Here is a 15,864-nt window from a genome sequence, read left to right on the forward strand (position 1 = left end):
CTTGCTCGCTAATCCTGCCGTGAAGCAGAAGTGCTTGCACTGTTGTGTTTCAGCGTGGAGAGTAAGACAGCCGGTGAAATTACTGGCACGTGAGGTATCCCATCTTAGGCCTCTAGGTTGGCAACGCGTCTGCAATACCCCTGGTGTTGCAGATGTTTATGGGCGGTGGTGATCTCTTACCATCAGGAGACCAACTTGCTCGTTTTCCATCCAGCCGAATAAAAAAAAACCTATGAATGGCCTCTCAAGCAGAGGATTGTGGGTTCAAACCCCGGCTCGCACCTCTGAGTTTATCGAAATTCATGTGCGGATTTACATTTGAAATATACCACGAGCTTTACGGTGAAGGAAAACATCGTGAGGAAACCTGCACATACCTGCGAAGCAATTCAATGGTGTGTGTGAAGTTTCCAATCCGCACTGGGCCCGCGTGGGAACTACGGCCCAAGCCCTCTCATTCTGAGAGGAGGCCTGTGCCCAGCAGTGGGACGTATACCTATGGCTGGAATGATGATGATAATGATATTCATCTTGAGAGTCGTGGTGGCCTAGTGGTTTGACCTATGGCCTCTTAAGCAGAGTATCGCGGGTTCAAATCCGGGGTCGCTCCTCCGAATTTTTCGAAAGTCGTGTGAAATTAAATTGGAAGTTTATATTATCTGGCACGTCCTACCGACCCGACAAAATAGAGTCTTATTAGATTTTTTTGTACAGTCAAGGGCAAAGATATCGACACGGCCAAAGTTGCAAAAATATGTATACACGGCCTTAATGTTAAGTGCATAAAGTCGTGTATACATACATATTTTTGCAAATTTGGCCGTGTGGATATCTTTGCCCTTGACTGTACCTAGGTTTTGTTGTGTCAGATATTGGTGCTGGTGAATATACGAAGACAAGTAGCAGGTATATTAATGTTTACCTGAGTAGTTACACACAATATGCACACTCCAATAAACACTTTGTGTAAATTTAATTGTCCAATCCTTTTCACTACTTATACACACGTATAGGTATAGGTAGAGCTATGAAATGATGAGTTTGCTAGCAGGTTGAGTACGCATGCCCTAACATAATTAAAATTTAACAGTATTATTTGGAAAAAAAATCCTTATGATTAGGCCTTTGGATCGGTATCGTAAAATTAGGGGTGTTCTTTTTTATCATTTGCGGGTTCGATTCCCGGTTGAGTTTAAATGATTTTAAAATCTTAGCGAAGTATTATTTACGTAAAATAAACGACAACTCGCCACTTGCATCCACCGGTTTCCCGCTACTCTCACGATGTCGTCAGTCCACCTGGTGGGAGGCCCGACTTTTCTCCCCCAACGGTCATCCGTTCTTCGAGCGATGTGGCCTGCCTATTGCCACTTCAATTTGCATATTTTTCTAGCTATGCCAGTGACTTTAGTTCTTCGACGAATTTCCGTATTCCGGATTCTATCGCCACAAAGAAACTCCAAGCATAGCTCTCTCCATAGCTCGTTGCGTGACTCTGAGCCTCTCTAAGAGGCCAACAGTCAAGGACCACGTCTCAGCGCCATAAGTCATCAACACACACTGATCGAAGACTCTAGTCTTCAGGCACTGCGGAATATTGGACGAGAAGACATCACGAAGTTTCCCGAATGCTGCCCATCCGAGTTGGATTCTTCGGGCGACATCTTTGTCGAAGTTGGACCTGCCCAACTGGACAACTTGTCCAAGGTAAACATAGTGGTCAACAACTTCGAGTGCATAACGTAAAATAATCTATCTTCTATATTTATTTAAGAGTCATTGTATTGTATTGTATTATATTTTCTTTAAGGTACCTCAAGGAAGGAAAGTTACCTCCAGGTGGTATTGGGATCCCTGTATTATGTAATCAGTTTTGATTAGTGTTCTTATTTCGAGATGCTTTACTAAAGCCAACGAATTATTATGAACCAAAACAACTCATTATTTTCTTAGGCCTTACAATTACAAGCGTTCATTTATTTAAAGCAGTTTTTCTCTGTCGTACGTTTTTACTCGCGCCCGTGAAAATATTATTCGAAAGTTGTAAAAAAAACATACGAGTGGACTTACGGAAAATTGTCGCTACAATTTGTTTTGTCAAGCAATCAAAATAAAACATTGTGTCTTAAGGGCGGTAAATAAGGAATTACGAACGAGTCTGTTCAGAAACCAGTAGTCGATGAATTTAAAATTATGTACTGTACTTTAACGCGATTTTAGGCAACCAGTGAGCATCCTCGAGTAACAATCATACTATGTAATAAATGCGAGAGTTTTTGATTATGATGAGTGTGTGTGTGTTTCTTCACACTAAAATGGCTGGACAAATTTGAATTTAATTTGGTACGAAGATAGAAGATATTTTCAATTTAATTAACATTCAATCAAAATTGTTTTTAAAACGGTCGATTATACCGTTTTTTAAAGTATTACCTTAAAACGCTTTCTTAACAAAAGGCCGTAAGTGCTTTGGACATACGCTCTTTTTTCCGAGTTCTGCCTTTTCGCAACGTAACGTGTGGCAACCTGTTTCATTTCGCAAACTCTAAAACTGTAAATATTTCAGGGCCATCGTTTTAAGTAACCTTTTAGGTTAGGTTGGTTTTCCTGAAATATCTACAGTTCAGAAAAATTAAACAGTTGGGAAATGAAAAGTTGCGACATGAAACAGGTTGCCAAACGTTATTCGCCGAAACATTAGTAACCTCTTTTTTCACGTTGTATTTTGTTGTGTTCCCCGATTACTCGAGAATGATTTGATTTTTGTAAGAAGTGGTAGTCCCTCCTTCGCTAGCTTATTTTTAATAATGGCTACTGACCCCTTATGAGCATAGACCGACATCTATCTAGACACGCGGTAGTGTGTCAAGCCAAGTTTAAGCTAACAGAACTGACTAGCAGCACCGTGTGTATTTTTTTATCACGGTCCATATTTGTATTTGAGTAGATACCTAAATAAGTACCTAATCTAAAGAAGTGTAGGTCCAGTGGCGCAGGCTTCATACAACTCGATTCCCATCGGGTTGCCCAAATGATTTTGCCTAAATCACCCTTACAAAATACATACCACCTATACAAAATAGCAAAATATTCATTAATAAAACGCGAAATGTACACTAATCGCGAGGTTTCTTGAGTCGTCGTTTTTAAGATACTTAGGTGTTTTTTGCTCCGGGTCGCCTAGGTACTCAAAAATCTCATCCCTCGCCACTGGAGGTTACCCACTATTGTATTTCCGCCGAACCGAGGGTCTACCATTTTACAAGCTTTTATTTAACTGTTTTATTTAACTGTTCGTGTGTATGTCTATATAAATTGTACCAACTAAAAATTTATAAACCATTTTTCGACCACTTGCTGATAACTGATTGAGCTGAAATCTGACATACTCAATACGACATACGACATACGACTTAACTCAAAGTTTAGTTTGTTACCATCACCCAAGGAAAATTCCGTTGCCAAGCAAAACTAATAGGTACTCCTATACAATGCCCTTGTGCCCTTGATAATAAGCTCGTAAATAGTATGAAACGCGTCAGTGTTGTTTGTGGTGGAGAGTTTACTGTGTGACATAATGGGTATGTTTTGTTTGATATAGAGTGGTGCAGCTTTACATGTTATATTATAACAGACTCTATTAAAGTGTGTGTTGCACAGACGAAGCCGTGGTACGCGGTTTGTGCGGAGAACAAGGTAAATTAGTGTAGTTCATATCTATCAGTTAATTTCTTTATGCAAATATCTCAATTTTCAGGTTCAGATTTCACTATTTCCATTATTTTGTGGATCCATCTCTACCCTCTACCTCTATTTCTGTTGGCTTTCCAAGCGGTTTTCTGTTTTACCCCCACTTTCATTTTGTGTCATGGCATACAGTTATGCCATGGACCCAGTGGTCCAAATCATACGATTGATAAACCGAATCGCTTGTAGCTAACTTGGCTGCAATTCGGACCGAACCACGAGTCTGCGTACCTAACTAGAGCAAATGAAGCGCGATGTGTTGTAATACTGCATTTTTACACTCTCGCTTCGTACCTATAGTTACCGTAACCGTAAACCGTATTATAATTTAATATTAATTTATTATTATTTATTTATTTATCAATAAAAAAATACAGCATTACAGTTAGAAAACTAATGCACTGTAAAATTCAAATTATACACAAAAAATATAAAATACATAAGAAAAACATACAAAAAAACTAAAAAAAAGCTTATTAGGGATTTTTGAACGTCGTCTTCGTCGCTACCCTAAAACGACGGAACAACACACCCTCCGGCCAGAAGTCGGAGCGCAGGAACATCTCTGCTGGTGCTTGGCAGGCACTTGGAGTCTAAATGAGCTGAAATGAGCAGCTCTAGCTGGGCTCCCTGTAACCGGCGCTGTATGGACGTGTACACGAAATATCGGGCCGGTATTTCACATGTCGGTATTGTCAGTGCCGGTAAATAGTGTCACCCGTATTCTATACACCGTATTATGACGGATAGAAGTGGTGTAAAGAATTGTGATTCCAAGTATGTTCAGACTGCAGCTGTTTACGTTTTCACACTCGTGGTGGGATTGCGTTCATCATGAAGTCCTTTGAATTATTTAATTTTACAATTTATTTATTAAAATACATTTGCACGGCATTACAGTGATAAACCAATACACCGAGATACTTACAATGAATACAATAAGTAAAGGCAGACAAAAAAACACTTATAGATACTGGATTGTCTAGCATCCATCACCTCACAGTATCGCAAACATTCGGAGGACACATTTGACCAGCGCCCCGCGAGGAGGTCACAGTCAGGTGCTGCCGCCAGCAGTGCGTAGAGCTGCGCCAGCACGCGCGGCAGCGGCGAGCTCCTGCGTGACACCGTGCGCGCCGCTGGCACCGCCAGCAGCCCGCGTGCACGTGGACGGAGGGCTATCCGACCCACTTCAGGGACGTACAACCTCAGAGTCCGAGAGAATTATGCCCAAAACACCACTCCCAGAGTGAGCGAGGCCAGAGACACGACGAGGCGCGAAGCGAGTCGCGAACATTCGTTCACGCACTTGCCTTACGACTCGTTTTATCATTCGTGCGCGAGTGTAAATGGACTATTTAAGTTTCAGTGGACAAATTGGTCTACCCTTTAATTGCGTGGGTGACAGTTGTGTTTGTGTGGGTGTTGTTACGTAAAACTTACTAGGTACGATATAAAGGGAGGTACATATAATGTGTATGTGGGTAGAAGTTGATAAGAGGGCGGGTCTAAAGGACAGTTACGACTACGTGCCACCAACGGCTCAGTGAGAGTTTTTTTGTCCATTCCGTGGGTAAGATGCTCGCGCGGCTACCGCAATGTTACTGTATAGAGATTCCCAAACTTTTTCCTCATAGACTACTCATCATCATCATCATATCAGCCATAGGACGTCCACTGTTGTACATAGGCCCCCCTCGTCTCCCCCCGTAGACCTCCAGTTGCCTCGGTTGGGAGCGACTTTAACCAGGTCATCCGTCCATCACGTTGGTGGACGTCTTACGCTGCGCTTGCCAATCCGCGGTCTCCACCCGAGAACCATTCGGCCCCAACGACCATCTGTTCTCCGCAATGTTACTGTGTAGAAATTCCCAAACTTTTTTCTCATAGACTAAATGTCTTCGGTAGACCCCCTGCTGCTGTATTTCTACTATATTCCCAAAACCCCCTTTTTATGCCAACGTGGACCCGTCAGTTTCCTGTGGGCCCCTGGGGGTCCACGTGCACCAATTTGGGAACCTCTGGTAAGTACCATAGAGTATACTGTCGAAGTTAACGAAAGTCACGAAAAACACGGCGTATGTATAAGGTTTTAGTTAGGGCAATCTGGCCATCTTTCAATTTAGGGTGAATGGGCATTTGTTTGTTGGGCAAGCGTGCTCCATTTTAGTACACATCTGCACACCATCTTCAGGCGTGATTGTGGTCAAACACGTCTATTTCTGTGCAAAAAAAAACCTTTTCACTTCTCATGCTCGTAATGTTCGTGTTTAAATATGCTGGATCTTGGCGACAATAAAGTGAAATCTTCATCTAAGACCAAAGTAATCAGGTGTCAGCAGCCACGAACAAAAAAGTATTTATATATTTTTTTTTATTTCTATAAAACTAAAATGTAATCAAATAAATTATAAGAAATCTCTAAAACTAAATACTTATAATCATATAATGTAATAATGCATGAAAAATAAAAGGTAGGTAGGTACCTACTTACCTAGTAAGTGAACAGTTCTTTCCACTGTTGTTATTTCATTTCCTCGCAATCTCAGTGAAAAGCAGAGCATTGAACCCATTTTCCCCTCGACGTGTCTATCCACCATCGCCGTACCGGCTCGGGTGGCTATGAACGTCTTGGGTAAAATGGCTCGTTTTATGCTCTCGTTACACAATCTAATATTTTTCGCTAGACTTACAGCATTATGCTAGATGCGACTTTGCCAAAACACTTATTGAACTTCGTACGAGTATGTGTAAAGAAACAACTTGTTTTAAATATGACAGAGTGACTGACGTGGATATTTTTGCTCCGTGTAGGTAGCAAACTAATCTAAGTTTAGTCCAAGTAACGACGCTCTCACAAAAGTCAATAAAGTAAGTTAAAATACCTCTAAAAATAATAGTATATTACTGCAGAGGGCGGGAAATGACATTCCTGCCGAGGCCTGTATACTGCTTTTCTCCAAATATGCGAGGAAATTAAACTAAAACATTATATTTATTCGACACAATTATGTTTAACAAACTACCTACAATCTAAAGAAAATTAACACTTTAATAGTAATAAAAATAAACCTTACTGATAAAAGATGCTGCGCTACGCGGGGGTTAAAAAAAATGAACTGAAACAATCAAGTAAGTACTTACTTAAGTATTTTTTTCAGTTCATTGATATGGACCTCCGCAAAGTAACGCCTGATTCAATAAATTACGAAAAAAATGCTTATCAAAGTAGAATAAATGCTGTGAATAAATGTGATGTAACGGATTAACGTGATGCCGTCTCTGTTTGTTTTGTTCGAATAGACGGAGACGGCATCACATTTATCCGTCAAATAAAAATAAGCAATGGTTGGTGAAACATCCCCTTAATGTTTTTTTAGCCATGAAACAACCTAATTAAAGGTTGCCTGGAAGTGATCGCTCTCAAGCGATAAGGCCGCCTATTGCTTACCTTGTAATTTTCTCTCTGTGTATCTGTTTTCTGTATCGCTTACTATGTCTGGTGTACAATAAAGAGTCTTTGTATCGTATTGTATTGTACCACTAATTAAGGTGTAGCCATAGGCGTACGCTAGTACACTCACCATCATTAATATCTGCCACAGCGGAGCGTGCAAAAATATCTGACACGTCCTTCCGGCCCTAGAAATAGAGTCGTATCAGATATGTATGCACGCTTGTTGTGTCAGATATTGGTGCTGGTGACTGTACCTATCATTTAGACTGACTGGTTGTAGGCGTTGTATACTTAGTTCTAGTGTTCTTATAACATCTCTGGCTAACCGCTGGTGAAATTGAGGGTATTGTTCTTGTGCAAACCTATTAAGGCAAGTCAACGTCAGTATAATTATGCTACACAACACCAAACCTATTCATTGTTAGACCTTTAGTAGGTATACAGCGTGCAGGTTTACTAGGTTTCAACTTTAGATAATAACTAATAAGTACTCGTAGGGGCTGTTTCACCATCTATTGACTAGCGTTAACCGACTGTTAAATATGATGCCGTCTCTGTCTATTCGAACAAAACAAATAGAGACGGCATCACACCTAACCGCCAGTTAACACTAATCAATGGATGCTGAAACAGCCCCGTAAACTCGTAAGTAGTATAGTGAGTTTGTACTTTGGGCAGAGGTGTCCTTACCTGTAGTGCAGGGTGTGAGGTGCACACGGGCGCAGCTGTACTTTGTTTGTACTTATTCCTTTTTGACCACGCGCTTCCTAGATGGCGCTAAAGTAATAATTGCACACGGGCGCTACATGGGCTAAAGACGCCGCTTACTTTGGGGCAAAGACCACGCAAAGACTACAGTATATATAGGGCTTTGGGGCTCTAGTCTAGACTGAGTATGTGATTCGTTTTTGAAGGAATATTTGTAGGTACTATTTTTTTACCCGAACACAATTCAATGTACCATCAGCCAAATAGTGGTCTACCACCCTAAAGTTGATAATCGTATGCACTGCAACAATAATGCCAATAGACGTGTCTGTCAACTTGAAAGTTCGACTTAAGCGACATATATATTTATTTAATAGGAACTTGTTTAAAAAATCACAGACCTCTTATTTGGCTGATGGTACCAGATTTACTAACATTAAGTGTAGAAAAAAAATCTTACTTACCTAAAGAATGAAACTGGGGTAGTTCAAAAATGCATTGTATGGGGACAGTGAATTTTACTGTGCTAAGTTCACTTTGATACCTAGTTTAAAAATAATGAAATATAAATACTATTGGTTCCATCAGTACCAGCACCTTACAGATGGTACTAAAAATAAAACGAATAACAAAATATTAATTAATGAAGAGGTTTGCATTAACGCGACATCTATTGAATTACTGTGGTAGCAAGAACACAGTACAGTCATGTCTACGTCCGTTATTGATTATGACTGTATGTAACAGATGGCGTTAAACACTAATATTTTTTGATATCATTGTTTGCTTTAATGACTTACCAAACCATTATTATTTTTGTTCCTTCCTCATTGGTTTGCTTTGTATCTTTGACCCATACTCCTACGTGTTTACTTGCTCTGAGGATATAGATGGCGTTGACATAGTATACATTACTAAATTTGTTTAAGAAAAAAAATGTCGTGAATTTATTTACCGTCATTATTTTTTGATAAATTACGAAAGTAGTCAAACTTATAAATTATAGCTATAAAATACTGGCATAATATTAAGAATTGCTTTCTTTATTCTGGCTGGCTACACTGACCGCTTACTGTCATGTCATTCCGGTAAGCGCGTAACTCCCCTATTGCTCCCCTAGGTTGGTGAATGAATTTTGCGCGTAAAAGAGGTTTTCGCATAATTGGTTTCCTCCTTTGCTGTGTTTTCTGCCTAATTTGGAGTATTTGAGGTAAGAAACCAGTTTATTTTATTTCCGTACATTAGGTTTGCATTTACCTTGCCATAGGTTAGCTTGTTTTCGGCTCACATTTTGTATGTAAACATCATGTAAACATTCATAATTTAATCACTTTACCTAGTAGATCTCGATTGTTTCTTTGTCGATGAAATTTAAACAAAACTATACAGTCTATTCAATACCGATGAATTACCGATATAATTACTCACAAGGAAAGTATTCCAAACGTGAATTGCGGCTTCAATGAATAAAGTGTTTTCTGAGTGCGATTTCGTGTAAAAATATTAAGTTATGCACCACAATCTTCCACGAACGTTCCAGAATGTCTCAGGACAGCGAGGCGCCGCTTCCCGAGGGTTGGGAGATGAGGACCAGTCGGTCGACCGGAATGACCTATTTCCTCAACAGCTACACGAAGAAATCCCAGTGGGAGCGTCCCGAGGCCCCTGCGGACCCTGGAGAGATCCGTTGTAGCCACATCCTTGTCAAACACGCTGACAGCCGCCGTCCTTCCTCCTGGAGAGATGAGAAGATAAACCGAAGCAAAGATGAAGCTCTAGATGCTCTGAAAAGCTACCGGAAGCAAATTGTTTCCAAAAACGCTCAGTTTGTCGACATTGCTACTAAATATTCAGATTGCTCGTCAGCCAAACGCGCTGGGGACTTGGGTATGTTTGGAAGAGGCCAAATGCAAGCACCATTTGAGGAAGAGGCATTTAAGCTGAAGATCGGACAATTGAGTAAGCCCGTTGAGACTGCATCGGGGTACCATGTCATTTTAAGAACAGTGTAAGTTAAGATTATGTTCTTTAAGGTTTCATTCATTTACTGCCTCAGCATGGCATTGATGATTTTAATTATTACATAATTATGTCAAAAATCTAAGTATGTCTGTAATTTAATTTTTATGTTTGCGCCAACTGGTCACCGTAGGTCAGCAAACGCTACTGTTAATAATACTGAACAGTAGCAAAACCTACCAATGCTAACAAACAATGATTAACTGATAGTATCTTACCATCTCACCATTGGTGGAATCATCAGTATTACATACATACATACATACATAAAATCACGCCTCTTTCCCAACGGGGTAGGCAGAGACTACATCCTTCCACTTGCTACGATTCTGGCATACAATTCCGCTTCCTCTACATTCATCAATCCTTTCATGCATGCACGTCGGTTTAGAGTACTGACCCGACCTTTCTTCAGAATGTCCCCAATTTGATCGTGGTATGTTCGTCTAGGCCTTCCTCTCCCAACATTCCCGTTCACACCACACATACATCAGTATTATCAATGAATATTTTCAAGAATTGAATTGACAGTTTCAAAATGGAGGTTGTGTTTGTGTTTTTATGTTTTATAGTTTCTAAATGGTGGTTAGTGGTGGTGTAGAAAATCAAATAAGGTCTGCAATTTGTCAAATTATTAACTGTTTGAAACCGGACATCAATTTGTATGCTACAATTTTAATTCTATCAACTGAAAGAAAAGTTGTCTCATCCATTACCATTCTTGCCTAAGTTGGAACTTATGAACTGTGAATTCATATTGAAAGCCAACGCACTGTGACTCCTTGTGGGACATGTTCACTGAGTCATAGTGACATGTTCACCGAGGCAGTGACATGTTCACTGAGTCATAGTGTCATTTTTCCCTGACAAGGGAAATCATTACGATGTTATATGACCCACATATAAATATATATTTTTTAAATAAATATGGCAAGTTGTGTGAGCATCAGTCATTTTTTCCATGGGAGTTCGGCATATTGAAAGGCCAGAATATACTTTGTCTTTTAGCATTCTTTAGTCCTAAATGGAACCCTTACAGTTTTGCCATGTCTGTCTGTCCATCTGCCCCCGGTTTAGCTATGAGACTGCCACCGCTAGATGGATAATATAAAGTGTTGGATAGACCTTTAAAAAACATTGTAGTTTTCCTAAGACCATTTTTCAATTTCAAACTAAACCATTGGCTTAAAAAATCGAAAAAATCATGGTGGTAATAACTTAAGTATATATAACGAATTTAGGAGAAAAACACAACCTATGAAGCTTTATAATTTAACAAGTAATAGCCAAGCAAAACTTGAATGTTGAATATTTGGTGCATATTAGTACAGAACCGTACACTGCGCTTGGCCCGACACGCACTTGACCAGTTTAGGATACAGTAGAACCTAAGGGCCTACTCTAGCTGTCGCGGTTTGCACGGAGCGGGTGGTCGCCTAGTGAACAATAGTATGAGCAGCGCCTGCACCCGCGCCGGCTAGCGTATACCCTAAAAAGTTTACCACACCATGCTGAAGCATTATGGGGAAACCTTTGTTTACTTGGATATTTGTTGATGAATGATATTTTAGTTACATTTTTGTCTGATTGGTTATTTGATTTACTAATAAGCAAATCTATCTAAGCATACTTAGCTTAAGTACCTATCTAAGTTAAAGTTGTGACAAAAATTTAATAATAGCTCAAAGAACAGCAATAAAGTATTTTCTGACTCATTGTTTTAGTTTTTTTTTTATAATTTTATTTATCTCCTTAGTTAACAGTAATGGGCTGTATGTATTATAATATCCCCAGATATGTAAGGAAAAAACAAATCATGTCTGTTTCTTTTTTAAGTTGGAAAAGGACTAGGTGACTGCCGTCTTTAACATATCTGGATTCAATTTAAATCAACACTTGAATTAGTAAATACAGTTGAGCAAACAATCAGTTACATAGTAGTACATGAATCCATTACTTATTACTAGGCTGAAACCTATTGATTATCAATTTCAATATTATTATTATTATTTGACAAAAGTATGGGATGTCAACATGACATTAGTAGCACAAAGGTTCCACGCTGCTACATGATTCAGTGAGTTCGACTGTACCTTAAGGGCGTTTACACACCGCGTTTTTTTAAACGGGCCGTCGACGCGCGTTTGTATCGATACAAACACGCGTTGTAACGCTGGTCTATGGAAACACACGTGGTGCCCGAAGGCTCTTAGGTTACCAGCAATAATCTACTGTTTTACTTACAGAATGTGAGCTACGACATTTTTTTTATTACTGAGTTATGTAAATATTGATTAACCAGCCCCGCAACTCCGTCTACGAAGAATTCGTTAAAAACTATCCTGCTGGGACTATACAGTTTCCCAAATTACCTATCTAATGTCCAGGCGAAGGCATACATATCTATACAGCCTTAGCGTCAAATGTATATAAGTACATAGACCTTATGATTAGTGGCATAAATGTGTACCTATAGTATCTATAGACATTTTTCCTTTGTTTGTTACTCTTTCACGCATAAACTACTGAACGGATTTGCAAGAAATAATGTATGATTCCTGTCGGCTCAAATAAGTTCTAAACTAGGTACATGTAGGTACTAATTATGCGCGAGCGACGTCGCGGGCAAAAGCTAGTTTAAACTATGGGAGAAAGGCACTAACTATAGACAAATCTCTCTCCAGACTAGCTTGCAGTTCAAAATTCGACTTTCATACTGTTAAACCGTGATTTTTAGTTTAGTTTTGTATCGATAGATGTCACTATCTTGTCTTAATGAAAAGCTGAATCGCGATGTTAAGATTTTTCCGGCAGCCTATAAAAGGGCTGTCAATTATATTAAAATTGTCATTTCCCAAGCAACCGTGGTTTAAGTAACACGTGCGTTCTACGTTCAAACATGGTCCTACGAGTTGGATTGGCCTATGGTCTGTCCCAGATTCGAGATACTAAAATGACAGTCCTGAATGTCAAACGTAAAATAATGTGGCCATATAAAGGAACAGTGCTGCTCCGTGATTTCGGTTTCGTAAATAACCGATAAAATGTTTATTTTACGATAGCAAAAATAACATTAATGCATTCAATATTCTACTTTCCATTTTACTTTATCATACGATAAAGTGATGAAATCTAAGCACAGGTAAAAATACAGTGTTCATCACTTAGTGCCAATGTAAAAATAATACAGAGGGGCTACTACAAAACTAGAAAAACGAAGTTCGTATGGCACCGTCCCTTTCACTCGCGTATTGAATGAGATAGCGTCAGCGGGACGGCAACATACGAAGTTCGAGTTTTGCATTTCGTAGTCAGGGCGAGCAGGGCTACTACGAAATTCGAAAATCGAAGTTCGTGTCGTTCCGTCCTTCTGACACTACTATTTATTTAATACGTAAGTGAGAGGACGTTACGGTACGAACTTTGATTTTCGAATTCCGGAGTAGCCCTCAGATATCACACAACGTCATTGTTCATGTTTTTCGTATTCAAGTGGTATTCAACGATTTTCGTTACTTTTACTCGTATTGCCATCGGATGTGATCAGTGCGTTTTCTCGTGTTATTGTTGCTGTTGACGTTATTTGTTAAATTTGTTGAGATAGACTTTTATTTGTTAATTTTGTTTTGTTTGGTCGTGTTTTTGTTGTTTTGTTTGATTAAACATGGACTCTGAGCAGCCAGTACTTCGTCGCATAGACGACGCAGCGAAGAAATACTTTCGCCTCGGAAAACGGAAACGTCAACCTCTTAGCAAAGCCGAGAAGTGTATGGTTGTAAAACTTACTTAGAATGAAATTGAAACATCAACATCTATAAAAAGTCGAAATATCTCGAAAACGGTCGAATTTTTATTAGACCTATTTTAACCTTTTCTAGAATGTCCTAAGTGCCCTACATTTTAGTACATCCCGGATTGTTCATATCTTAATATTTTACGACATGCTACATTGGTCCTAACAAATTTTCGGTGATAACCGGTTGCGGCACATCACTATTTATGAGACGCAAAAAACAGGTAACACATGAAACGTCGTTTTTAGTATCTCGAATTCTGGGACAGACCTAGTGGAGTAGCGGCTCCGGGTGTGTGTACCAAGCACTGACGTGGCGGTGGATTGCTGTCAAAAGTGCTAAAGGCGGGAAGAGCCTCCGACGCCGACGTCATCGTGCACACCGGAAGGGACGTGAGTGACGTGTGGTAATAGTCAAGTGCGAAACTGTGAGTACATTTAATTATTACGTAGTGCAACTGTCAAAGACTTGTAAAATTTTCAAGAAAATATTTGGACTTAGTAAATTTAGAAGTAGTTTAGCGACTTAGAATAGTTTCAATAAAAGTGAAACTACGGGGAATCCACGCCCATTTTCAGTCAGAGTTTAAAGTCGCTAAACACTTAGAAAATTTCAAGATGGAAATTTATATCAAACTTCAGATTGATTTAAATAAGCGAATTGGAAGGGCAAAATTGAACTTTAAGAAGTCGCCAAAAGATCGACTTGCCTCAGCAGATTACATCAGTACTAGAATCGTAACTTTGGAAAAACTGTGGGCAGAGTTCTCATCAACACATACACAGATTGTTCAAGAATGCGATGATGAACTTATCAATTCTAGTACTTACGTTAAAACTGAACTGTATGAAGCTACTGAAGAATTATACACAGACTACATGTACGAACTGAAGTCTGCATTAACAAGTATAAAGTCGACAAGTCTCTCTTCGGCAAGCAGCAGCGGCTCATTCGTTACAGCAGCGTCAGCAATCCAGAGCAAGAGTAACGATCTGATTAAATTGCCCAAGATTTCTATTCCATCATTTTCGGGAAAATATTCGAATGGATCAGTTTTCGCGACTTATTTGTTTCTTTGATCCATAAGAACGAGTCCCTCGATAACGTCCAGAAGTTGCACTATCTGAAAGGGCACTTAACCGGTGAAGCTGAACAGCTTTTACGTCACGTCCAGATCACGCAAGACAATTACCAGTTATGTTGGAACCAGCTTGAAAAGCGCTACAATAACAAGAAATATTTGTCAAATTGTATCTTGAAGAGACTCTTAAGTCAGAAAAACATCACCACAGAATCTTCAAGCGCGCTTAAAGAGTTGTTAGACACGACAAATGAGTGTTTATATTCATTGCGAAACTTAGGTATAGATATAAGTACGTGGGACATAATTGTGATTCACATAATGTGTCTAAAGTTAGATAGCGAGTCTAGGAAACAGTGGGAACTCAAAGTTAGCGAGTCATCAGATGATTTACCCACACTGAAGCAGTTTCAGGACTTTTTAGAAATTAGATTCAGAGCACTTGAGTTCATTGATCCCAAACTGTCAAAAAGTCATTTTGTTCAGAAAAGTCCTGTCAGTGCGCGGGTACATCATGTGATAGACGTATCATGTGCTTACTGTTCCGAAAGTCACAAATTATGTAATTGCAAAGGTTTCGCAAAGGTCGAAGTTGACACTCGACGTGATTTCATCCAATCCAACAATCTGTGCTTCAATTGTCTAGGCTCAGGTCACAATGCCTTTTCATGCCGTATTCCTACTAGATGCCGAATTTGTAAGCGCAAGCATCATTCTTTGTTGCACCCCAAAAATGTTACCAGCTCAACCGATTCCGAAGTAAAGCAATACACTCGGTTGAGAATAATGTTGTAACGCACAGTACAACAGTTGCTTCAGGTGATGATCACACATCAAGCGTTACAGCCTGTGTTTCGACCAGCCGCAGTCAAGTTTTGTTGGCGACGGCATTAGTAAGCGCTCAGTCGAAATCAGGATCAGGCATTACGCTTAGATGTTTACTCGACCAAGGTTCCCAGGCTTCGTTAATTACGGAGTCAGCAGTCCAGTTGCTAGGACTTAAGAAAATTCCCCACAAAAGTAACATTTCAGGACTAGGAGGTGAAGGAAACCCAACA

The 15,864-nt window shown here is 39.6% G+C and overlaps 1 protein-coding gene across 1 annotated transcript; it reads left to right on the forward strand.

The window, feature by feature from the left end:
- The first annotated feature begins 8,866 nt into the window (after positions 1–8,866).
- LOC141439237 (putative peptidyl-prolyl cis-trans isomerase dodo) lies at positions 8,867–11,646 on the forward strand. The gene is made up of 2 exons (XM_074103443.1): positions 8,867–9,122; positions 9,453–11,646. The coding sequence occupies exon 2, from the start codon at positions 9,454–9,456 to the stop codon at positions 9,922–9,924; it is 471 nt and encodes a 156-aa protein (XP_073959544.1). The 5' UTR covers positions 8,867–9,122; position 9,453; the 3' UTR covers positions 9,925–11,646.
- The last annotated feature ends 4,218 nt before the right edge of the window (positions 11,647–15,864 follow it).

This window comes from Choristoneura fumiferana, chromosome 20 (genome assembly GCF_025370935.1).
Source record: "Choristoneura fumiferana chromosome 20, NRCan_CFum_1, whole genome shotgun sequence".
Taxonomy (NCBI): Eukaryota; Metazoa; Arthropoda; class Insecta; order Lepidoptera; family Tortricidae; genus Choristoneura; species Choristoneura fumiferana.